We start from the raw sequence: 25,371 nt of genomic DNA, 5'->3' as shown, positions 1-25,371 counted from the left end.
ATTAAATGATTTATTAACTATTTTATCTTAATTAATTAAATTATTAATTATCTATTTTATCTTTAATAATTAAACGATTAATTAACTAGTTAATATTAAATAATAATTTAATTAATAATTGATAGAAATACGCAACAAAATTACACCGTTTCCCCGTCGTACTCTCGTGGAACAGGCGATTATTTCGAGGAAGTTCAAAATTCCGAATTTCAAGACATGAAAGTTGATGATTGGTCAGTGGATGATTTCGAAACTACCAATGAAGAACCGGTTAATGACGTAATTACACCAACACCGGTTGCTCATGGTGATGATGATGAACCGGATGTGAAAATGATGAAGGATTTTCATCCTGAACGAATGTTAACCGTAAACCCCACCATTTTGAAGAAAATGAATTACAAAGACCATAAAGATGACCTCGTGTTTGAGATCTTCGGGATAGTGTCGTCTGAAGTTACCAAAGGAATACGAAGCGCTGTTCATTTTTGCTTGAAAAGCAATAATGACGTTATTCCTTGTGTCTTCTACGAAATTGTAAGTATTTAGATTAAAAACCAAATATATAATACTTAAATATTTCTTGGAATTTTTTAAAGTTTGATAAATTAAGTTTGATATTTTGCAAATTTGAATTTTTCCTTCCAGGATCGTCCAATTGGAAATGTTGTTCGTAACCAGCTCTATCGGTAAGTTCAAAATTACTTTATTTATTTAAAAACATACAGGTTAAGGTTAATTGTAGTTTACCGAAGTACAATCATGCAGTGGGATGCATGCATGTGTGATGAGTCCGAAAATGTATTTAACATGTATACTTCTATGACCACACCGACTTCGTTTGACCCCCCCCATAAGTTACATGTACTGTAGACCCCCTAACACAAGTTAAAGTTATGAACATTGATTAGAAACAGTGTTTTACGGATGACCCCCTTATCTTTCATTGTTTCATATGTTAAATTTAAGGGGGTCATTCCTTAAACACTGTTTCCAATGAATGTTCATAACTTTAACTTGTGTTAGGGGGTGTACAGTACATGTCCCTTATGTGGGGGGGGGGGGGTCAAACAAAATCAGTGTGGTCATAGAAGCATAGATGTTAAATACATTTTCGGACTCGAGATTGATTGATTGATTGATTTCCCATGGAACTTACCATCCCTGGATGCATATCCCACTGCATGATTGTACTTCAACAAACTACTAACTACCCTTAACCCTTTTTGGAGTGAGCACCAAGTGTATGTATTCGTTTCTTGATGATTACCAAGTGTTAGTTGTAAGTACGGTGGTTGTAGATGACTTTTAGTTCTAATTGTTGCATGTCCAATTAATACCCCTACATCATATAAAGTCATCTGCTATAAATATGATAATGTAAGTGAATGAATGAATGTCCATTAAATTTTCTCCTATTGTTTTTTTGGGGAATTTTGCTCCATTTCAACCCTCAAGGTCGGCAGGTACCTTTATAATATCGCTATAGACCGAGCATGTCTAGCGAGCAAATTATTATTATATACCTGACCTTCAAAATTGTTTTTTTACCAAAAAGAAAAACACAATGCCAGGCAACCAGTCGGGTCAGCTATAAATACATTTTCATATCTCTAAAAATTTTGTTTCTTTATGTGATTCGTTTGGCCCACCCTTGGCCTTGCCTGGGTTTTAGTAACGGTTGCAGATTTATGTTGTAGACTAGGATGGTTAGTAATAGTTATTACCAGCCAGGAGTACATAGTTTTCTTTCACTTGGAATCAATACTCTGCTGCTAATACGAACTTTCTCGTGACGTCACAGTGCACCCTCCTATCTTTTACCACGGTTTTGGGGACCATATTGGAAGTCGTCAGCTGAGGCCATACAATTTATACTACCAATATTGGCGTCACACCCCCGTAGCTCCTTCCCTCTCAGTACCACCAAGATCTCATTCACGTTTACTTGAATGAGATCTTGGTACCCGAGGGGGTAGACGCTCTGGATCCCTCTGTACACCTGAGTTGAAAAGAGTTCAGCTTTGACAGTGCATTGAGTTCAAAGCCTAAGGAACTCGCAGTTCAGCTTTGACAGTACATTGAGTTCAAGGCATGTACACCTGAGTTCTCAAGTGTCTACCCCCTCGTTGGTACCACTCTAAAGCTTTCCATTTTCTTGGCCTTTCTGCTTGAACTTAAGGGGAGGAGCTATTGAAACCGTCACCCCTAATGTATTTGAACTTAGAAGTAGTTAATGACCAATCCTCGCAGAACCTGAATGTATAATACAAGTTATCTTTGCGTCGTGTGCACGAATAGACCTAGGGTGGACGATTGTTCTATATATGTGTGTGAGTAACCAATGAAATGTAAGGAAGTAAATAAATAAATAAAATAAAATAAATAAATAAATAAGTAGGAGCGGACGATTTTACAAAGTTTTAAGCCCTTCCCTTACCTTCAATCAGATATTAAAATGGGGTCTACGGTCTCTTAAAGATTCAAAGTAGAAGAATTATGAAGCGTGATGGGGATAGTAAGTTCTCAAGGCCCCGCCCACAAAACCAGCATAGAAGTTAACATGGGGCACAATGATTCTTATAATCTTTATGTATTCCTGTTGCTACTGGTTGCATTCTTTCCATGGAGCCATCGTCGGTCGACCCAATGTCGCGTCGCCAAGCATTTTAAAATTTGACCTTCATATCAGTCTGAATTATTTGGCCTATCATGCAATTGTTTTTTGGTTTTTTTTTTAATTTTTTTTTTTTAGAAAAAAACTTTAGGTATTGAATATTTTCTGTTGATTGATATCGTTGACCATTGCTTGACTATGGGAGGTAGAGTAGTGACGTAGTTTATGACGTAATTGTAAGCCGCCGTTTATTTTTCGCAATTTTTATTTGCATATTGGTGTGTTTCAACCTGAATACTAAATAAGTTCTAAGTTACTTTAACCGACTTTGGGATCTGGTAACTCTGGTTCTATCAGAGATAAGGGGATGTCCTTTGAGTATGTTATAGCCCTATTTCTTAGCTTTTTAATGATACCAAGTACTTGGGGTTTCCTTAATTAGCGGCCGAGTAATTAGGGAAAATGTTAATTAACGTAATCTCCTTAGCGTTAACATGGGATTATTTACACGACACCATTTAACTCTGGTTCTATAAGAGATACGGGGATGTCCTTTGGGTATGTTATAGTCCTATTTCTTAGCTTTTCAACGATACTAAATAATTGGAGCTACAATAATCAGGGCCCGAGTAATTAAGCAAAATGTTAATTAACACCATCTCCATAGCGTTAACATGGGCTTATTTACATAACACCATTTAACTCTGGTTCTACAAGAGATACGGGGATGTCCTTTGAGTATGTTATAGCCCTATTTCTTAGCTTTCAAACGATACTAAATAATTGGAGTTACAACAATCAGGGCCCGAGTATTAAGCAAATTAACAAGAAACTTTAAAAACTTCACCAAAACTAAATGTATATATGAAATAGGCCTACAGCGAAGGAAACCCTTTGATGTAAATAGCCCAAAACGTCCAAATGAGCCAGAGAAGACGCGATTTAAAAAAAAAAGAACAAAAAACGCCGAAATATTTGGAGGTCGATGTACGTCACAAACCTCACAATGTTAATTTGTTAAAAACTTTTCCAGTGGACGAGAGGAAAGCCCTTTTAAACTTATAGACAGTAAGTCTTAATCTTGTGACGATTAAGAGAGTGATTCCTCGCTTTAGGCTACTAGATATAAAAGCTAAACTCCGGGTCTTTGAATGGGATGACGACCATGCAACGATGACTATCTTTTAAAACAGAAGTGTATAATAATACTTCTCTTCGAGAGAAGTGTACCACCATAAAGCGGGTACAGTAATTGTAACATGATTCGATTCCAATCCCAACATCATTTTACATTTGGACAAGTGCACATGCAAGGTTACTAAATGGAAACATGCATGCACATACGCCATTTTAAATAGTTCCCTCATCATTACTATATATCAATTAGCGCTGCTTAACTATTTGACAACCAAGGCCCATGCATGTGATTGTGGATTAATTTTTGTCCCCCACGTCAAGACGAGGTGGGTTTATGCCTGGTTGATTGCTGGGTTGGGATTTAGTACCACCAGGGATAGATTTAATTTTAGAAGTAGGAATGGAGAACAGAGTAATGTGGGCGCGCGTCAAAGTCCCGGACCCCCTTCCACGGGACGGGGGGGGTATGAAAGAAGAGGCGGAGGGGTCATAGCGACAGAGGTAAAAAGGAATTACGTATTTTTCGCCGTCCCCGTCAGCAACGTCATCAAAACGTAGGGTTTAAGTGAGCAGCCAATAAGATAATTTAAACTTTTCGTTACGTGTTGGTTGGAGGGGCTCCATACTGGGTGGTCTATGAGTCGGAATAACTGAAGTAAATACTAACCGTTCCGTTCTCCATTCCTACTTCTAAAATTAAATCTATCCCTGATTTAACTAAAAATATTAAGAGGATACAGAGTGTCATGCTTCTTCTATTATCTACTTCTGATTTTACTTATTTTAAGCTAGTTTTCTCTTATCCAAAATTAGAAACCTGAATTTTGGGACCAAAAAATGTTGTCGGATGATTTTTTTTATTAGTCTTTATCTTTTTGGAGAAATAAGCCCACTAGCATATTGGTACCGATTTTGAACTTTTTCTTTTAGTTTTTTTTTACTAAATTCGAAAGAAAGTTAAAACACTCTGGTTTTTGTAGAACAAGTTTCTATTTAACTTTTTTATTTTTATTTTTTTTTTTGCCAATTTATAGATCATTCGACAGAGAACTCAGTGGTCCTATAATTCCTATAAAATCCTATGTCTTTGAACCTGTCCTATATTATTATTTATGCTATAATTTCATGAAAGCTCAGACTATAATATTTCCTATATATTTTTGATGCATGCTTAGTTTGGGGTCTTAGTTTTCGTTTATAGTTTAGAATTATCAAATTTATTTTAATTAAAATTTAGTTATGGCTCTTTTAAAATAGAGATGACATTTGGGACTAGATTTGACCGAAATTGATCAGGCGGAGTTTGTACTCAGGATTATTTTTTAATTATATTATATCATTTAATTTAATTTAATTAAGTTCCTCTGAATTTAATTCAAAGTAAAATCCCCAATTTGTTATTATTTATTTATTTATTTCAGATTTTTCTATAATATAGTTTAAGCCAAAATAGTTAGTATTATATAATATGAGCATGCATTTTTATTCCTATATTTTCCTATAAAAACACGTGCTTTTTTTCTCCTATGAAATCCTATAATTCCCTAAGAAAAAATTCCTATTTTTCCTATAAGGAATTTAATTTTTTTGGCTGGGCTCCCTAAAAGGTCCAGGTACACCTTTCCTTTAAAATATATATCATAGGGCAAAGGATATAATATAATAGGGTCAAACACGAGTTTATTTTTTTGTGTGTGGCACTTAAAGGGGTCACTCAATTGCTTAATGGATAAACGAGATTAGATGACGTGTGTTGACGTCAATGTTGCAAGTAAACTTCAATATCTAAGTTGTAGTTCCGGAATATTTTTAGGAAACTTCTGGAAATATCCTGGATATTTGAAAATGGGTATCAATCAGGGTATGGTGATAAGTGGTCATATTTCATGGTATTAGTCAGTTTTTAGGTACGTAAAGTTCTGATTTTGATACAGTTAAGGTTACAATCAAATTTGGTCATTTAAAGTTGTTGGAATGTGAAAAATCAATTTATTCATTTCAAATTTGGGAAAAAGTGAATTTATAAATTTAAAATGAATTAAAAAGTCAATTTATAAATTTAAAATGAATTAAAAAGTCAATTTATTTATTTTAAATTAGGGAAAATGTCAATTTATTCATTTAAAATTAGGGAAAAGTCAATTTATTCATTTGAAATTTGGGGAAAAGTCAATTTATTTTGTTTAAAATTTAGGGGAAAAGTCAATTTATTCATTTAAAATTTGGGAAAATGTAATTTTATTCGTTTAAAATTTGTGAAAAAGTAAAATTTATTCTTTTAAAGTTTGGGGAAAAGTCAATTTATTCATTTAAAATTTGGGAAAAAGTCAATTTATTCATTTAAAATTTGGGGAAAAGTCAATTTATTCGTTTAAAATTTGGGAAAAAGTCAATTTATTCGTTTAAAATTTGGGAAAAAGTCAATTTACTCATTTAAAATTTGGGAAAAAGTCAATTTATTAGTTTAAAATTTGGGAAAAAAGTGAACTTATTATCTTAAAATTTGGGAAAAAGTCAATTTATTATTTTAAAACTGGTCATTTAAAATTTGGAAAACGTCAATTTAAAATTCAAATTGGCAATTTATATATCGAAAAAAATCAAATTAAAAATTTGGAAAAATGTCTTTTACCAAAATTTTAAATTCACAATTTAAATTCTGAAAAAAAAAAAATTAAAAAATAAATAAATAGTGTACAGCACTGATATCGACCAATGACAATAAAGTGATTTTAGTCTTTCATTTAAAATAGCGATCACTCAATCAAAAGTGCAGTAAACTTTAAATCATATACGGAAGTTTCCGATATGAATCTGCCCGGTTTATTCGTATAAATATATTTTATTTTTATTTAAAATACTCTATTTAATATTCTAGATTTTATTTTTTTATTTTAAGTAAAGTATACTAAAATGACGCACGTCGATTTTTCTAGAACGTTCACATTTCTCGAAAACGTGATATTTAAATAGTAACCATCTTCCTGATCGTTTGTACTTAATCCGTTATTTCAAGTCAATCCATCCCCCCAAAACTCTCATTAGTTTACATCGGTTTAACGTATTTTTTACCATTAAGCAACGTTTGAATTTAGTGCAAAGTGATGTTGCTAGGAGCTGACAATCAGAGTATTTGCTAAATTTGATTTGGGATATTTTCAAAAATTTTGTTAGGGGTATTGGCAAAAATTGGTTTGCAATATTGGCAAAATTTGGTTTGTTATATTGGCAAAATTTGGTTTGTTATATTGGCAAAATTTGGTTTGTTATATTGGCAAAATTTGGTTTGTTATATTGGCAAAATTTGGTTTGTTATATTGTCAAAATTTGGTTTGAAATATTGACCAAATTAGGTTTGCAATATTGGCAAAATTAGGTTTGCAATATTGGCAAAATTAGGTTTGCAATATTGGCAAAATTAGGTTTGCAATATTGGCAAAATTAGGTTTGCAATATTGGCAAAATTAGGTTTGCAATATTGGCAAAATTAGGTTTGCAATATTGGCAAAATTATGTTTGCAATATTGGCAAAATTAGGTTTGCAATATTGGCAAAATTAGGTTTGCAATATTGGCAAAATTAGGTTTGCAATATTGAAAAAATTAGGTTTTTTATATTGACAAAATTAGGTTTGTTATATTGACAAGATTAGGTTTTTTATATTGACAAGATTAGGTTTGTTATATTGACAAAATTTGGTTTGCGATATTGGCAAAATTTAAAAAGTACACTCCGTTTTTATCGACTCCTGTCAATACTAATTCTTCCAAAGACCCGTTATTTAGCAACGTGTTTTTCTACAAAGTTTCGTTTAACGAATTAGAATTAATATCATTTAAAGCTAAGTGTATTGGAAGAAAGTTAGGGATTGGTTTGAGGTATAGGCTTGGTTGTATTAGTTCTATTTGGTTCAACGTGAACTTAATCTCCCGTGTGAGTTTCATTCAACTCGTGCTTCTTCCACATAACATTAGCCCGAATTCGTAAATAAATATACGTAGGTTATTGGCAAATTGATTGATTTCGGAGCTTTTTTTAAGGGGGAAAAATATAGGATACGTTTTTGTGTAAACTGAATTTATCGGGTTTTCGACACCGGTGACAAAAGTTGGCGAACTTTTGTACGTAAAGTTTGCTGCACTTTTGACTAGATTTTTGATTATTTTTTCAATAAATATATTTTATTTGTGGTTTGCAAGCCGCTTAAAGAATATGCTTAATTAAAACGTTTTAGAAAAATTAAAGTATAAAATAATTGACAGAAATTATCGTAAAATAATTGACGGAGATTAGCCTAAAATAATTAACAGAAATTATCGTAAAATAATTGGCAAAAATTACCGTAAAATAATTGACAAAAGTTATCGTAAAATAATTGACCAAAGTTATCGTAAAATAGTTGACAAAAGTTATCGTAAAATAGTTGACAGAAATTATAGTGAAATAATTGACAAAAATTATAGTGAAATAATTGACGAAAAATTATAGTAAAATAATTGACACAAAAAATTATAGTAAAATAATTGACACAAAAAATTATAGTAAAATAATTGACACAAAAAATTATAGTAAAATAATTGACACAAAAAATTATAGTAAAATAATTGACAAAAATTATCGTAAAATAATTGACAAAAATTATCGTAAAATAATTGACAAAAAAATTATAGTAAAATAATTGACACAAAATTAAATTATCGTAAAATAATTGACAAAAAATTATAGTAAAATAATTGACACAATTAAATTATAGTAAAATAATTGACACAATTCAATTATAGTAAAATAATTGACACAATTCAATTATAGTAAAATAATTGACTAAAAAATACAATAAAATAATTAACAAAAATTAACGTAAGAAAATCTGAAAAATTAGTTAAATTTTACTTGTCGCTTCCAAAAATTCAAATCCACTCAAATACTATAGATAAATAAAAATAAATGCTGAATTTGCACGTAATACATAAAGAACTGCGACTAACTAACTAACCGAGAAACCTGGTGAGAGAAATTTAAAAAAAAAATAAATAAATAAATAAAGAAATAAAAACTAAGATAAAAAATACTTTAATAGGAACAAAACCACATAAAAAATTAAAGCTCATTTTAAGCATCTACCTTCACCAGTCCCAAAGTCAGTTTGGTTTTCCATACATTTTTTTTTTCTGATCCACCCTCATCCTCCTCCCCCCTCTGGTCCATGATGAATTTGGCCGATATGCACTTGAAGAGAGGTAGCTCTCTTGATAGCGAGCGAAAATTAGGAATAGAGCTCAAGGGCGGGGAGACACCTTTTCTCACCAGGAAAAAAAAATCTCTCTCTCCAATTTTTGAGTGAGCTATTTACTTCCCGACACTTTCAAGTAACTTTCTTCGTTTTTATTCCCAACACGTGGCCACTAGCGCAACGTGTTTACATTTTTTTAAAGCGGGGGAAAAAAAATTTCCCGCCAATAAGATCTTGCGCCAAAAATTATTTAATTTTTATTAGGAATGCATACAGCTTATAAGAATAATAAAATTATCGTTTGGGTGTCCATTTCAAAAAGGGGGAGTGGTTAATTATAGTTTGCAGTATGAGTACAATCATGCAGTGGGATGCGTCCAGGGATGGGAAATTCTATGGGAAATCAATCAATCAAACAATCTAGAGTCCGAAAATGTATTTAACATCTACTTCTATGACCACACCGATTTTGTTTGACTCAACATGGGATGTACTGTACAACCTATAACACAAGTTAAAGTTATGAACATTGATTGGAAACAGTGTTTTAGGGATGGCCCACTTAGAGTTGCCAAGAAGCGATATCTAGTGTTCTAGGGAGAAGGTGTATTTTCGCCATATTTCCAGCTTTATCTCCAGTCCAAACGTAGTAGGTCCGGAGTTAATCCCCGCCGCCTCTAAATTACCTTGCAATCTTAAATATGAGTTATGATGGGACTTTGTAGAAAACCTCCAATAATGAATATCTAAAACCAAAAAGCGAAATACATCACAGACCCAGAGAAAAAGGACCAATATTTTTTGGCATGTATTTTTTTGGAACTGTAGGCCTTGTACTTGTTTCGTTATCTCGGCTATAATCGAGGAGTGTTTGTGTGTACATACCACTAACCGCCACTCTTGTTAAAACTAGTAGACATTATAAACAATATTAACGGAAAATTATCATAAAAAACCATGGGTAATTATGGTTTGCCGAAGTACAATCATGCAGTGGGACATGCATGTGTGGTAAGTTCTATGGGAAATCAATCAATCTCGAGTCCGAAAATGTATTTAACATCTATACTTCTATGACCACACCGATTTTGTTTGACTCCCCATAAGGGACATGTACTGTACACCCCCTAACACAACTTAAAGTTATGAACATTGATTGGAAACAGTGTTTTAATAATGACCCCATTAAGTTTAACATATGAAACAATGAAAGATGGGGGTCATCCGTAAAACACTAATTTCAATGTACATAACTTTAACTTGTGTTAGGGGTTGTACAGTACATGTCCCTTATGGGGAGGGGGGGGTCAAACAAAATCGGTGTGGTCAAAGAAGTATAGATGTGTTGAATACATTTTCGGACTCGAGATTGATATCCCATAGAACTTACCATCCCTGGTTGCATCCCACTGCATGATTGTACTTATACTGCAAACTATAATTACAAGCTCCCATTTTGGAATGAAACCCACCTGTATTTTATTAACTTCGTATTTAATTTAATTCCGATTGCGGTTTTTATTTTTCATTAAAAAAATAAAAATGAAGTAACGATGCTCTTGGTAGACCAGTTTCTCTTCTTAGTTTTTTCCTAAACCTGAAATGTATGTTATTTTCTTTTTTAAACTTTCATCGCAAAACCCGGAAGAGAGTCATTGAGTGGTGGTTCGCGTGTGTTTTTGCAAACTCATTGCTCAGGCTCATTTAAGTAGAATTTTTTTAATTTTTTTTTTGTCAAAGTTAGATAAAAAAAAAAATTATTTAATCATGACTATAACCTTGAAATATCTGTGGGGTTTTTTTATTTTATTTATTATTTTTTTAAGGTGTAGCTTCAACTTCAAGTAAACATCTCATACTATATTTTTAAAAAATGTTTGGATATATATCACCTAGCCTTAATTTTATTTATTTATTTATTTATTATTTTTATTACTGAAGTTTTTCTACTTCAGTAATAATAATATCACGTTTAATTAGGGGTTATTTTCAAAAAGGTAATAGCACGAATACATACAGCTACTGGGAATTATTGCGGCCCTTGTTAATTTCTGTGAATTCGGGTTTTCTGGGCGAGGCATCTATGCATCACGCCTCGTAATGGTGAGCTTTGAGATGGGATAGTAGTACGTCACACCCTCCTAAGTCTTACCGCTGTTCTGGTAGCCATATTGGGTGGTCTCAGCTTCATTCCTGCTTTAAACCCACCAATATATCAGAGTAAATTATGTCACGAGACTCAGCTCCTCCTCCAACTGAAAGCTCTCTATTCTGATGGCGTCTTTCCTAACTGTGATTTTTTCCATTGGTTGGTTCGTTGGGTAGCAACGCGAGTTCCTAGGCGCAGCGACATAGATTATCCGCCAGGTAAAATTCGTCATACATAATAGAGAGCTTTCAGTTGGCTGAGTAGTACGTCACACCCTCCTAAGTCTTACCAAGGTTCTGGCAGCCATATTGCTGGGTATTCAGATTCAGCTTACCTTCTGCATTCAATCCACCAATATGGCCGTGAAAATTAATCGTAGCTCCTCCCCCAACCGATAGCTCCATAGGGGTCATTGGTAAAACACTGTTTCCAATCAATGTTCATAACTTTAACTTGTGTTAGGGGGTGTACAGTGCATGTCCCTTATGGGGGGGGGTCAAACAAAATCGGTGTGGTCATAGAAGTATAGATGTATTGAACATTTTCGGACTCAAGATTGATTGATATCATTGATTATCCATTGAACTTACCATCCCTGGATGCATCCCACTGCATGATTGTACTTCAACAAAATATAATTACCCAGAGAGCTCTTTTTGGAATGAACACTCTGTATAGAAATTGAAGTTCAACAAATTAACAAGAAAGATTTTTTTTTTTTTAAAAAGAAAACCTGCTAAAACTATAGATCAAGATAAAGAAATTTAAGTTTTTACTCATTAATCTAGAAGAATTACAATTAATTTTAAAGCACTTTAGGGGAATAAAGATAAATCCGGTTAGAAAAGAAATATATATATGTGTATTAATAATCCCCAAAAGCAATCTATTTTAAAACATCTTGTACCGCGTAGCATTCATCCATCCATAAATATAGTTGGAAAATTCATCTTCTTAAAGATTATTTTAAAGAAAAAGTTCAGGTAACATTACATAAAGAACGGCTGTCTTTTTCTAAATATAAAAGGAATTAAATATTAAAATTAATCAATGAAATAAGTTATCTCTTATTACAATATGATATTAATTAGTAAACACATTTAATTAAAAACTAGCAAGGACTACTGTATCGCCATTCGCCATTGGTTTAGTGCATGGCGTCTGCTAGCCAGAACCCCTTACCCCTATGGGATTGGTTGAATTCTCACAAGCAGTGAGGTAAGGTAGGGGCAAGAAGAGATATCTAGTTTACTAAGGAGAAGGTAAATGAATTCGCGCCACATTTCCTGCTCTTTATCTCCAGTCCAAAAGTAGACGTGTCCGGAGTTAATCCCCACCTCTAAATTACAACCAGCATCTCATTGGTTCTTGAAAACTCGTGCACATCAGCGCGGCGACGCGAATGACAAGAAAATTACAGTCATATTTTCCGACTGAGGAGAGGAGGCGAAATAGCCCGGGGCCTCCTTTTACGTCCCCCCTTGTATTTCGAAAGGGGGACTGCAGGACTATGGCGCGCCAATATTTAGGCACCTTATACCTTCTCCCTAATAAACTAGATATCACTTCTTGGTATGGTACCTGAACTTTTCCTTTAAGTTGAAACACTTCCTTTAAAAGCTGCAATCTGGAATTGTGGATATAGCCATAGAGAGTTCAACCCTTTCATAGTTATAATACCAAAATTTCAAACTTCCGGGAACCAGTTTTCAAAGTTTAAAAAAAAATTTCAAAAAAAAAATGTGTTCGAGCTATTTGAAATTTGCAGCTATTTGAAAATTGACCTCGGGGAATTGCCCCTGACCACTAAAATATAATATAATATTTTTATGAATTTAGTTCGTTTGTCTCGTGAATATTTGATTGGATTGGACGATAGCTAATTTTTTTAACTATTTAATTCAATGAAATAGTATATAAGAATATTCGAGGTTCATTGCCCATGTCATTGCCTCCTGGAAATTTGTAACTTTGAGATTTAGGGTTTGTTTAATCATAGCCCACTCGATCCCGAGTACTGCTCGAGCCGTTTAATAGCTGGCCAGAAAATTCAAAGGAACCGACATTTAACATTAGTTGTTGTGGGATTTTAATGAGTGGTTTTCTTTTAAATGTAATTTATTAAATTACAGAAGTTTCACAATTTTAGAACGGTAGTGTTTTAATTAAAAAATTAGTTTTCAATGACAAAATTATGCCAACATTCAAATATCTTCGGATCTACTTGTCCAAATGTTACGAAATTTTAATCAGAGACGTATATTGACGTCTTTCATTACATTACAAAGTTACACAATTTTAAAATTAATAGTGTTTTAATTAAAAATTAATTTCCAATGCCAAAATGATCGATTTAGAGATAAAATTTAAAATATCTTCGAATCTACTGGTCCAAATATTACAAAATTTTAATCAGAGTCGTATTTTGACGTCTTTTATTACATTATAAAAGTTACATAAATTTAGAGTTAATAGTATTTTAATTAAAAATTAGTTTTCAATACCAAAACGATCGATTTAGAGCTAACATTTATACAAAATATCTTCGGATCTACTGGTCCAAATCTCAAGAAATAAATTTTTTTTTTATGAGCGGCATGTTTTAATTACAATAAAAATAATACTTAAAGGTTTTAGAATGCATGGATTAATATTTAAATAAAAATGAAAATAAATTTTTCAGTATCAACTTTTTATATCCGGAGTTTTGTTTATAAAAGAAGGTGAAATTTCTTGGAAAGGGCTAAAATCCGGTGACAATTTCCGTTTCATTTTTGATGATGAATTGTTGCTTGTTGGACTAGAGGTGACATACGACAACGGGGCACGGTTAAAAAGGGAAACTTGAGCCAGAGTAAACATCCTATACGGAAGTAAGGAAAGTCCGTCCATAAGTTCCGCAACTATACATTTCCACATTGAAAGTGAAAGAAGGCCCATTATTCACTAGGATGTCTGCAAAGGTGGCTGGCTGGTTGTGCTTAGGGCTACATCCCTTGGACCAAGGGTGACCAAGACCACACCTGGATGGTTAATTCGGTTGATTTGTTATATGTCCTCTCTCTAACTTTGGGTGAGAGAGAGGATGTTGTTTATTTGCCCCCTTAGGGCTCGGAACATAAACGATAATTTGTAACTATAACCGAAGTTCCCTTTTTTGGGAAAATGGAAATTTCAAAGAAAGTGACCCTTGACCCTTCCATGGATGGCTACATCATCAAAGATAACCCAACCTAACCGTTCAGATACCTGACCAGCCATAAGTTCATAAGATATGTTATGTTCCTTCCATAAGTTTGTTTAATTAATATCTGGTCATGACAAACTGAAAGGCTTGTAATTTTGAAGTGAGGGAGTGAGTGAGGTTGGTCATAGATTCGAGGAGGTAAAGCGAGGGAGGGGCCTGGTGAGTGGTGAAGCGCTGCTGTCAAAGGGGGCTTAGTAATGCAGACTAAATAGAACCGCCTAGATGGAATAGGTCCTAGCTGCAAAATTAATTAACCACCACCGAGTGTACTTAGGACTTCAATTGACTCGCTCCCCCTCGTTCTCCTTCTCGAACTAGTTATCTCGAGCTGTAAGTCTCTCAGTAGCATTACGAATTGTATAGGTAGTGCATATCATACTTATGGATGGAACATATCACTTATAAACTTATGATACAGCTATTAGAAAGTCATTGTGATGTCATTTTTACTCCCAATATATCTAGGCGGGTTTTGTGGGAGGAGCTAGTAGAAATTAACAGGGGATTTAGGGGGTGCAATGATTCCTAGTAGCTGTATGTATTCCTGACTAGACATATTTAAATTTCTTTAATAGTGCCTCGAACTTGACACCAATTCGATATTACTCCTCTCTCTCTCCCTCTCCCAGTTTTTCCGTAGTAACTATGGATGGGGTTGAGAATTAATTCAGTTTTTAACTTCAAACCAAAACAGGTCGAAATTCCTTAGTTTCAAAAAATAACTTGTGACTCGATCGATTATGCATGCAAAAATTGTGTGTTTTTGTTTTTAACCCAGACAGTTAAGCTGCATTTTTGTCTATACGACAATTTTATTTTTCATTTTTTCCAAGTTTCATAAATTTAAAGCTGTATTTTTACGATGATCTAGTTTCAACTTGCCAGGGCTGCCATATGTCAGGGAAAACCTGGAGAAGTCAGGGAAATTCTAAATAGGCCCTAAAAGGTCCAGGGAATTGAAAGAATTTTAATAAATTCAATGAATTTTATTAAAGTTGCTAATGTTGGAAGAAAATTGTAGTAGATAAAGGTCAGGGAAAAATCGCAGTAAATAAGGGTGCAGGGAAAATCGTAGTGGATAAAGGTGCAGGGAAAATCAAATGGTCAGGGAAAATTGTAGTAGATCAAATAGTCAGGGAAAATTGTAGTAGATCAAATAGTCAGGGAAAATTGTCGTAGATCAAATGGTCAGGGAAAATTGTAGTAGATCAAATAGTCAGGGAAAATTGTCGTAGATCAAATGGTCAGGGAAAATTGTCGTAGATCAAATGGTCAGGGATAATTGTAGTAGATCAAATAGTCAGGGAAAATTGTAGTAGATCAAATAGTCAGGGAAAATTGTAGTAGATAAAGGTACAGGGAAAAATCGTAGTTGATAAAGGTCAGGGAAAATTGTAGTAGGGAAAAATCGTAGTTGATAAAGGTCAGGGAAAATTGTAGTAGGGAAAAATCGTAGTTGATAAAGGTCAGGGAAAATTGTAGTAGGGAAAAATCGTAGTTGATAAAGGTCAGGGAAAATTGTGGTAGGGAAAACTTGAAAAAAAAAATCGGGGTTTTTTATGTGAAAATTTCGAGGCAACCTTGTTTAAAATAAACCTAAAAAATAGGTAGAATTAATTCAAGAAATTTGGAAATTGGTCTAAAATATCAGGTAGGTTAGAAAATTCTCAAAACCAAATTTGAATAAATTTAAATGATTTCATCTTGATACGGACCGGGTCCAAAAAAATCAGTAATCACACGCGGAGAGAGGGATAGAGAGAGGTCAATTTCCAGACTTGACCCCAAGCATAAGGTTCGGAAACCTCATCCCCTAACTGCAACCCCTTTTTGTTGACAAAGGTATCCCAAGCAACTTTCATTTTTTTTTCTATTTCTTGAAAGCCCAGACAGACATCTAACACAAACATTCACCCCGAGGTGGTAGTATGCCCCCAAAAAGGGGTGAAATACCGTAGCAAGGGAAACCAAGGGGTTACCCCGTGAACACCCCCCTTCCCTCCCCAAAGGGGTCCAGCCACGATACGTCTAGACGGATGTAAACATTTTCCCATGGGTTGTTTGTCCAATCAAATAATACCAAGGGGTCACCTAAGGGTGTACAGGGTGTTTTTACCAAATAGGGTGGTAAAATCGAGGGTTGCAGTGGGGTGCTGCATACCAACGTAGAGAACCTGGGAATTTCAGGAAAATAAATAGTTGACGTTCAGGGAAAATTCAGGGAAATAAATTGTTGACTTTCAGAGAAAATTCAGGGAAATAGATTGTTGACTTTCAGGGAAAACTCGGGGAAATAAATTGTTTACTTTCAGGGGAAACTCAGGGAAATAAATTGTTGACGATCAGGGAATTTTTTTTTGTAAAATTCAGGTAAATTAAATAATTTTAGTAAAATTCTTTGAAATTTTTAGTTAAAATTCACAGAAGTTGTTAAATTTTAATAAAATTCAGCGCTCTTAATTTTTAGTAAAATTCAGTTAAATTTGTCAGACTAAAGTCCGGATCGGCCTGCTCCCCTTATGGGAACAAAATCATTCATAGAAATTACATACATTTTCGACTCGAGACCGATTTCCCATGGAACCATGCATCACTATGCATGTACTTCGGCAAACCATAATTACCCTTTCCCGTTTTGGAATGAACACCCTGTATTTAAAAAAGGGACATAGGTAAGGTTACTTGGGGGTTAACTCTGTGGGTACTTAAGCCTTTTATACTGATGACAGGTGACACAAGTGATATGGAAAAGCATGGGAAAAAATTATAGTGAAAATTGAAAGTTCCTGTTATTTTCTATAGTGACTTAACCTATTGGACTGATTCAATAACCCATTTTGCACCCGCGTCTGTGTTGTGTTGTGTATTTCCCAGCATGCATTGCTCGCTCTTGCTTATGTGTTTGCGACGGGTTAGTACCTAAAAGGGCGGAGTTTATTTATTATACGTCATAGCAGATGTTACCAGGTGGTTTTTTTCCTTTGAGGGGGGGGGTGGGGGGAATTGATGCGTTTGGTCCAAGTTGTTGTAAATATATTAATTTATTGTGTTTATTTATTTTTTCTCGTAAAAAATCCATAACATAACCAAACCAATTAGTTACTCATTCTATTTGGTACCGTCTTTAATTTGCAATTAAAACAATTATAATTTCCTAAATATTTAACAAAAAAATTCATAAAGATTACTTAAGAATTAAAAAATATTCTTGAAAGTTAAAAAATATTCTTTATAATTAAAAAATATTCTGGATAATTAAAAAATATTCTGGATAATTAAAAAATATTCTAGAAAATTAAAAAATATTCTTGAAAAATAAAAAATTGGTTAAAAATTAAAAAAAAATTTCTTCTAAAATTAAATATTTTTCATGAAATGTTTCATTATTTTCAATAATATTTAAATACCTTAATTTGAGTTACTTTTAAAACTTACGGTGGATTTTAATATAAATTTTTCCTTTCTTTATAGATGTATTGGTCACTACAATACTCAAAAGAATATGCAATGCTTCTCAGTACGTCCCGCTACAGTAGCTGAAAAAACTTACTTGAATCGGATGCTGAAACAAAGCCATGAAATTGAACCTTGACCTTAGGGGTTCACGAAGATGACGTCCACCATCTAGACCGTTCAACTCATAGTAGGACAAACTTTTCCTTACATATATTTAAAACTACTTTTAACCAATCCCAGTGTTTTTAAGTTAAACATATTATTGAATATTGAAGTATATTAGAGTTTCATAGACCACATAAGTTGGTCTCATATCTTAAAATAGTTCATTTACGTTATTTGTTAAATACCTTATTATAACCAACCATTATTAAAATAAACTATTATAGTTTTGACTTTTAACCACTAAATTAAGGCCCTATATGCGCAAATGTTTTGGGGGGGGAAGACTTCCGTCGTCTGCTAATTTAAACCATTATTTTCAACATGGCTGCCGCAATTTTTAAAATTTTAATTAGGGTCAAATGAAAAATTAAGGGTTGAAAGTTTACCATAACAAGGCTGCCAATAATTAATAATTTTTTAATTAGGGTAAAATTTAGGGTTAGCATCAAATTACGTCATTAATTTAATTAATTAATTACGGGCCTTTAAACGTAGGCCAAAATTAAGTTTTCAGACAATTTTGTAATCTTTTATTTCACATAAAAATTACAAAAAAAAAATGTATAACATTTAGCTGACACTAGTATCACGTGACTTGTAATGAATAGCCCGGCTTTTCAATTCTTGAATAACGCCATTTGGTAATCGTCCCGAAACTGAAACTGCGTAGATTCCTTTATTCATACGACCTAAAAACCATAAAGAAAAGAGTTAATTCCATAGTTAAGTGTTGCCAGTCATTTTGTGACGTATGCAATTCAACCGCTACCTACAATATATATTAAGTGAAAAATATTCATGAATTAATGAAATATATTCATGGTTAAGATTTTAATATCTAGTGCGAACGCAACTTCGGCGCCATTAAAAATAAATTTCTTCTTTTGGGCGCCGTTCGTACCCGGAAGTTTACATTTAGTTGAATTTTCAATGTGACAGAAAAATTTTACCCTTAGGCACTTTTTCTGATTCCCGCTATTTTTTTTTTCTTTTTATTTTTTCTTTAACCGATTAAAAAAAGGCTCTAAAGAAATCACTAGCTCATACACAGGGCTGTACATAAGACACTAACTAGTCAACGCATTTGACTAAGTACTAAAAGCAATCGAAATCTGGGGGCTCACTATTCAACTTAACTAATAAATATTATGCCTAAATAATTATTGCTACTACTAAAGTAATTGAGCTTGACTACTAATAAAATATTCTTATGTACAGCCCTGTTCCCATGCACCACAAAACCCGGGAATTATCGAGTACCACCTTAACCTTGTAGCGTTATTAATACTATATCTCTACTGTTAAGGCGGTTAGAGCCGCTGCAAAGTTACGTTGACGTTCCGGATAGAATTTAGGGGTAACTGCGCGAGACTAGCGACTTCTAGGTTAGTTCTCGTGAACTTAATTAATTTATTTTTAATTTGGCGCCAAATTTAACACGTGGGAAATAAGACATTTCGATTTGGTTTAGGCCTAATTTAACGAAGACTTTAGTTTTATTATTTAGTTAATTAATTGCGTTAATAACTATTATTTTCACTACAAATAATTCATTATTAATTTTGAAAATTAATTAACTAAATATTAATTGAAAATATGATTTGATTAAAATACCTATTATTTCCTAAACATAATTAATTTAAATCAAATTAATTTAAAATAGCACTTACTGACACGTTGCCATTTTGCAACCCAACTATCTTCGGGTCCCATTAACGCGATTAATCTGGAAAAAAAAAAAAAAAAAACCAAACCCAAGCATTAATATTAATTCAATTTAAAAAGAATTATGAACAATAATCGTACTATGATTAATTTATCTATCTATAAAGATTAATCAATTAATCGAGATTAAAAGGAATCATATAGATGTAGAATTGTAAAGAAAAAAATCTAGGTTATAAATTATTACGATATAGGCTTAAATTTAAATTAATTTAATCGATCAAATTTTTAGGTTAATCTTAATTTGGGGGAAAGGAGGGGGAGGGGGGGGGGGTTAAAACATTATGACATTTAACCATGGAAGTACAATATGATGTAAAAATCCTGACCCAATTTAATATTGTTTCGTGATTATTACAAAAAAATTGGGTTTTTTTTTTCTTAAAAAAAGGGAATTCCCTAGAATTTTATTGTTTTCTTATATTTTTATTATTATTATTTTTTAATCTCGGGGGGGGGGGCTGTAGAAGGGGGTTATTGCCAATTGGGTGTAAGTTTAACGGGTATCAATAGTTGCGACGTTTTTTTCTTAGACATTTATATATTTTAATCAAAAGGATTTATAAAATAATAAATATTTATAATTGGAATTATGTTTCTATCCACAATGTTAAAGGAGATACACGTAATTAAGTTATTTGAGCCGTTAGGCCTTTGCCTATTTGTGTAGCAGACGATTTAGCGTACAAAATTCTATTGGCTGACTAAAGTCGCAACGATTTAATTAGTTTTTATAATATTTTAGTCGAAAGAGCGTGTAAAATGATAAATATTTCAAATTAGAATAACATTTCTATCTACAATTTTGAAAAAGATACGAGAAATTTCGAGTTAGGCCTAACTCTTAAGCAGACGATAACAGCTTATAATATTCTATTGGACGACTTGTACCACCTGACATATTTTACCAAAATTTGCGTTAGTTAACAGACAGGGCATGTGTTATTTAGTAAGCGTAACCTGACTAATCAAATCTCATTTAATATGCATTAAGTAGTATCATTTGTTATATTAGAGTTGTTTAGAACATGCAAAATTACGTTAAAATTTTAACCCAAAATCCCTCAATTAAGGCAAGAAGCTAAAATTAATTTCTAAAGAAAAATTTAGAATTATAGCAATTGGAAGAAATTAAATCATAATCTCAATTACAATTCGTAACTTTCTTAGACTTAAACTTCAAATAATTATAGAAATATCTAACAGTAATGGCAGCTTTCCACATTTAACTACACTAATATCAACTTGAAAATACTAAGGGATGCCATTACAACGAACTTAATAGCAAACTTTAAACGAAAATATGAATTAAATCGACTTACTTTAAAATATTTGAGAATTATTCACATAACAAAATCACAATCACAAAACAAAATGAAATGAAAATAATCCGCGAATCCGAAATAAGGACACGCAAAAATAAAGTTATTCTAGACTACAAGTTTAAAAACTTTAATAATAAAATTTCATCTCCTTATATACCCATTTTCAAATACTTAAACGGTCCTAACGGTACATTGGAAATGTTTTTGTATAGAGGGGGGGGGGGGAAACACCTAAAAATATAAAACAAACTTTGTAAGAAGGCTACCATTGGTCCGTTGATAGTAGGCGTCATTTATTTATTTAGGCCTTGGTTAGACTTTTAAATCAAATCGCTTTATTCAAATAAACTATTATTTTTAATAATTTGACCTTGAAAGAAAATGTATATTTTCAGATATATTTCTATATTTTTCCAAAAAAGTTTGAAGGTTGAAATATGTCAAATATTCTTTTTTTGATCCTATGCGAGTCAAAACACGTGCTATTTGACAAGCAATCCGATATATTTCGTTTTTTAGACCATTATTATAAATTTCGACTAAATAGATCAAAAAATACGATTTAAGTTTTTTCTAGAATAAACTACGTAGTTTAGATTTTAAAAATGACAGTTGGACATTTATTTTATTTTTGGAACCCTTTTTTCATGTTTTTTATGCGTTTTTATAAATAATTCAATTTATGCAGGATTTTGGCGGGAAATGTCTTGCCACGTGGACTACATTATGGCGGGAACGAGTTATAGCCATAGACATTGTATCTCTATGGTTATAGCCGCCGCGCGTGAAATAAGACTCGGTTAAAATTTGGCGCAATTTAAGGAGTATTTTTGGCGCGATTTAAGGAGTATTTTTGGCGCGATTTAAGGAGTATTTTTGGCGCGATTTAAGGAGTATTTTTGGCGCGATTTAAGGAGTATTTTTGGCGCGATTTAAGGAGTATTTTTGGCGCGATTTAAGGAGTATTTTTGGCGCGAAATAAACACGTGGTGATAAAATGGCGGGAAAATAAACAAAGCAAGGTTCTTTTTGGCGGGAAATTCGGGTTTAGGTCCGAAATAATGGCGGGAAATTAATTTGAGGCGCAAATAATGGCGGGAAATTCAATTTAGCACGAAATAATGGCGGGAAATTCGGTTTAGGCCCTAAATAATGGCGGGAATGTTATCTCAGACACAGTTATGTAGCTCATGTTCCAGTTTTGAATTGATATTGATGTCGGAACTCAAAAATAGGCCATAATTACCCGGGATATCTAGAATTCTAGACAAAATTTGATCTTTATCAAATGATCGATATATCTAACAATGAATTAAACAGCATCTACACTACATACTACACGAAACACTTAAGCCTTGGCAACTATAATAACTAGGTCTACAACTCTACACTGGCGTTTTAACACGCCTTCACTACTAGTTTTAAGGGTGCGTCCCAAATGTTTAACATTTCCTCTAAGCCTAAACGCCACCTTGAATCGAAATACCTTTTAGAAAAACTCCATGCTCAAGAGTATCACGTGGTATATATTCAACCAATTAAAATTGTCCAAAACATTGTTATGGGGATTTTTCCAAAATTTAAATTGACCCAATTGTTTCCTTACGCAAAGATCCACAGGCGGATATGTAATCTTTATTAAGATATGTGAGCTTGAAAATTGGTTTCTTAAATCAGCGGGGAGTCCCTATTTAGGCTTATCGCGACAACTTATTGAGTTTTTTAAAAATGACTGACACTGATTCATTTGACGTGTCTGTTAGGCCTAATGACGAAAATTAGGCTTTTTGACGTTTTTACCGCTACTGATTATAACTTTATATGCTAATGTAGCCAATTTGTTACTCTGAATTGACCCGATTTTTTTTTTTTTTTTTTGATTTGAAAATTCTTTGATTTTAACAGATTTTTAGTGACTAAAAACTTTACCTGACTAATTACTACTATATGATAATTATTAAATTACCAATAAATATGAAATTCCCCGACTTTTAATTTAAAAAAAAAAATCCCCAAATTTCCCGACTTTTAATTTAAAAAAAAAAATCCCCAGATTCCCCGACTTTTAATTTAAAAAAAAAAATCCCCAAATTCCCCGACTTTTAATTTAAAAAAAAAATCCCCAAATTCCCCGACTTTTAATTAAAAAAAATCCCCAAATTCCCCGACTTTTAATTTAAAAAAAATCCCCAAATTCCCCGACTTTTAATTTAAAAAAAAATTCCCAAATTCCCCGACTTTTAATTTAAAAAAAAAATCCTCAATTCCCCGACTTTTAATTTAAAAAAAAAATCCTCAAATTCCCCGACTTTTAATTTAAAAAAAATCCCCAAATTCCCCGACTTTTAATTTAAAAAAAATTCCCAAATTCCCCGACTTTTAATTTAAAAAAAATTCCCAAATTCCCCGACTTTTAATTTAAAAAAAAATCCCCAAATTCCCCGACATTTAATTTAAAAAAAATCCCCAAATTCCCCGACTTTTAATTTTAAAAAAATCCCCAAATTCCCCGACTTTTAATTTAAAAAAATCTCCAAATTCCCCGACTTTTAATTTAAAAAAATCCCCAAATTCCCCGACTTTTAATTTAAAAAATCCCCAAATTCCCCGACTTTTAATTTAAAAAAATCCCCAAATTCCCCGACTTTTAATTTAAAAAAAAAAATCCCCAAATTCCCCGACTTTTAATTTTAAAAAAAAATCCCCAAATTCCCCGACTTTTAAAGCATTTTTGAATCCCCTGAATTTTAAAGCAGTCTTTAAATTCCCCGACTTTCCCCTGACATTTTCAAAATACCTGACTCAGTACAGAATAATAATATGACAACCCTTATATAAAAACACAATATTTCTTCATAAAAAAACAAGAAATTCCTAAGCAATAAGCAACCATATTTGAAAAAAACAAAAAAAAAACAAGTTTAGGAACTTCAAAACAACTTTAAGCCTATATAATCTGTAGGTAATTTCAATTTGTTCCCGGGCCGTTTGGAGGGAAGGAGGGGGGGGGGCGAATCAAATCAAATTAATGATTGAACTATATTTTAACAATCAGACCCTACAAACCTAAATTTTTAGTATCTTCATAATCAAAACAAAATTATTTTATAATAACTAGAGAGAGACAATCATGTTTCATATCTTGTTTCATACCTTTGTCTGTGGCCTAGTTAACAAAAGGGCCAAAATATAATACTATGGTAAATTTGTTTTTCTAATATTAATATTAATATAGTTAAGGATTGAGTTTTAAACAGAATTATTGCGTAAAAATATAGTTTAAGATCAGTTTTCCACAAAAAAATGACCTAGAAATCTCAAAGACATACTATAGTCTACTAAATCGTAGTCCGATATATTTATCTATCGTTCTAGTCAGACTTTTAAAATATATCATCCCAAACTACTTAACATATTAAAATAATAGGTCTTTATATCGTAAAGATAGCCGATTATTTTGATTTAGAGTTTTAGACAAGACCTTGAAAACTAACTTCTGTCTAACGTCTAACGTAGCAGCATCTTTAAATAAACCTTTTTATTTGATACATAGGCATGGGGTCCCCCATCAACGATAGCTGTTGCAACGTGATTATAAAAAAAGCTACGCTACATACAAAAAGAATCCCCCGATAAAAAAACAAAATTCACGTGGATTTAAGTTTGGACATTTATTTTAAGTTAACGTAAATTCTATTTAAAATAGGTCTAAGTTTCAAGGCTAGATGTTTTATAGCTTTTTTTTTTACTTAAAATATTATTCTGTGATTTCGCAAAAATAGGGTTGCCATGCTGACGCACGTCATTAGCATTTTAAAATGTCTATTCTTAAAAGTTTATTTAAAATTTAAACTTAAACTTACCCATCAAAGTTTGAGCTGGTGCAATCATAAACTAAATCCCTGTTATTTTTCATAGCCAAATAATCCTCGCAATTATCGCAACCATCAAATTCAAACTGTTCGAATGTCTGAAATAATTTAATTTCGATTTTGATTAATTTTAAATAATTAGTTCGTTAATCTTTAATTAATTTAAAACGTAAACAATGCGCCAAGGCTTAGCGGAATTCAGTAAATAAAGACCAAAAATATTGGTTTACCTTAACCATTGAACATAATAAACACGCCCGAAGATTACGCAAATCTTTAGGAATACTTTCCAAAGCCATTTTTAATAATTAACTCAAGAATTAACACGTTAATTAATCACGATTAAAGCAAAAATGTTAGAGGTTATATTTCCGTGTAGTAAACCGTCTGCTTATTAGGTGAGAATACTTATTTCCACTCCGATCTTGATTATATTGATTTCAGAAAC

The 25,371-nt window shown here is 32.5% G+C and overlaps 2 protein-coding genes across 3 annotated transcripts in view; one reads left to right on the top strand and one right to left on the bottom strand.

Moving 5' to 3' along the window:
• LOC149615693 (uncharacterized) overlaps positions 1-18,246 on the top strand; it is a 52,180-nt gene extending 33,934 nt beyond the window's left edge. For both annotated transcript variants that reach the window (XM_089856369.1, XM_089856368.1), the window contains exons 4-6: positions 126-537; positions 649-689; positions 17,852-18,246. In XM_089856369.1, the coding sequence (XP_089712495.1) occupies positions 126-537; positions 649-689; positions 17,852-17,972 (574 nt within the window). In that variant the 3' untranslated portion in view covers positions 17,973-18,246. The remainder of the gene's footprint in view (positions 1-125; positions 538-648; positions 690-17,851) is intronic.
• A 257-nt stretch (positions 18,247-18,503) lies between these two features.
• On the bottom strand, positions 18,504-25,335 carry spt4 (Transcription elongation factor subunit spt4). The gene is made up of 4 exons (XM_089856373.1): positions 25,154-25,335; positions 24,915-25,021; positions 19,672-19,727; positions 18,504-18,690 (listed from the first exon to the last, which is right to left on the bottom strand). Exons 1-4 carry the CDS (start codon positions 25,220-25,222, stop codon positions 18,572-18,574), a joined length of 351 nt encoding a protein of 116 aa, XP_089712499.1. The 5' UTR covers positions 25,223-25,335; the 3' UTR covers positions 18,504-18,571.
• Positions 25,336-25,371: the final 36 nt, after the last annotated feature.

Source organism: Phalangium opilio, unplaced genomic scaffold, assembly GCF_054372755.1.
Source record: "Phalangium opilio isolate 3A_F unplaced genomic scaffold, DU_Popi_V2 ptg000217l_1, whole genome shotgun sequence".
Lineage (NCBI taxonomy): Eukaryota > Metazoa > Arthropoda > Arachnida > Opiliones > Phalangiidae > Phalangium > Phalangium opilio.
This window is presented reverse-complemented; position numbering and strand designations above follow the sequence as displayed.

Excerpts from the sequence above, each read along its gene's own strand:
- spt4 (XM_089856373.1), bottom strand. The coding sequence starts at position 25,222 with ATGGCTTTGGAAAGTATTCCTAAAGATTTGCGTAATCTTCGGGCGTGT. Across the intron at positions 25,022-25,153 it reads TATTATGTTCAATGGTTAAG|ACATTCGAACAGTTTGAATT; the intron begins GTAAACCAATAT and ends AAATTATTTCAG. Across the intron at positions 18,691-19,671 it reads TGCAAAATGGCAACGTGTCA|GTCGTATGAATAAAGGAATC; the intron begins GTAAGTGCTATT and ends TATGGTTTTTAG.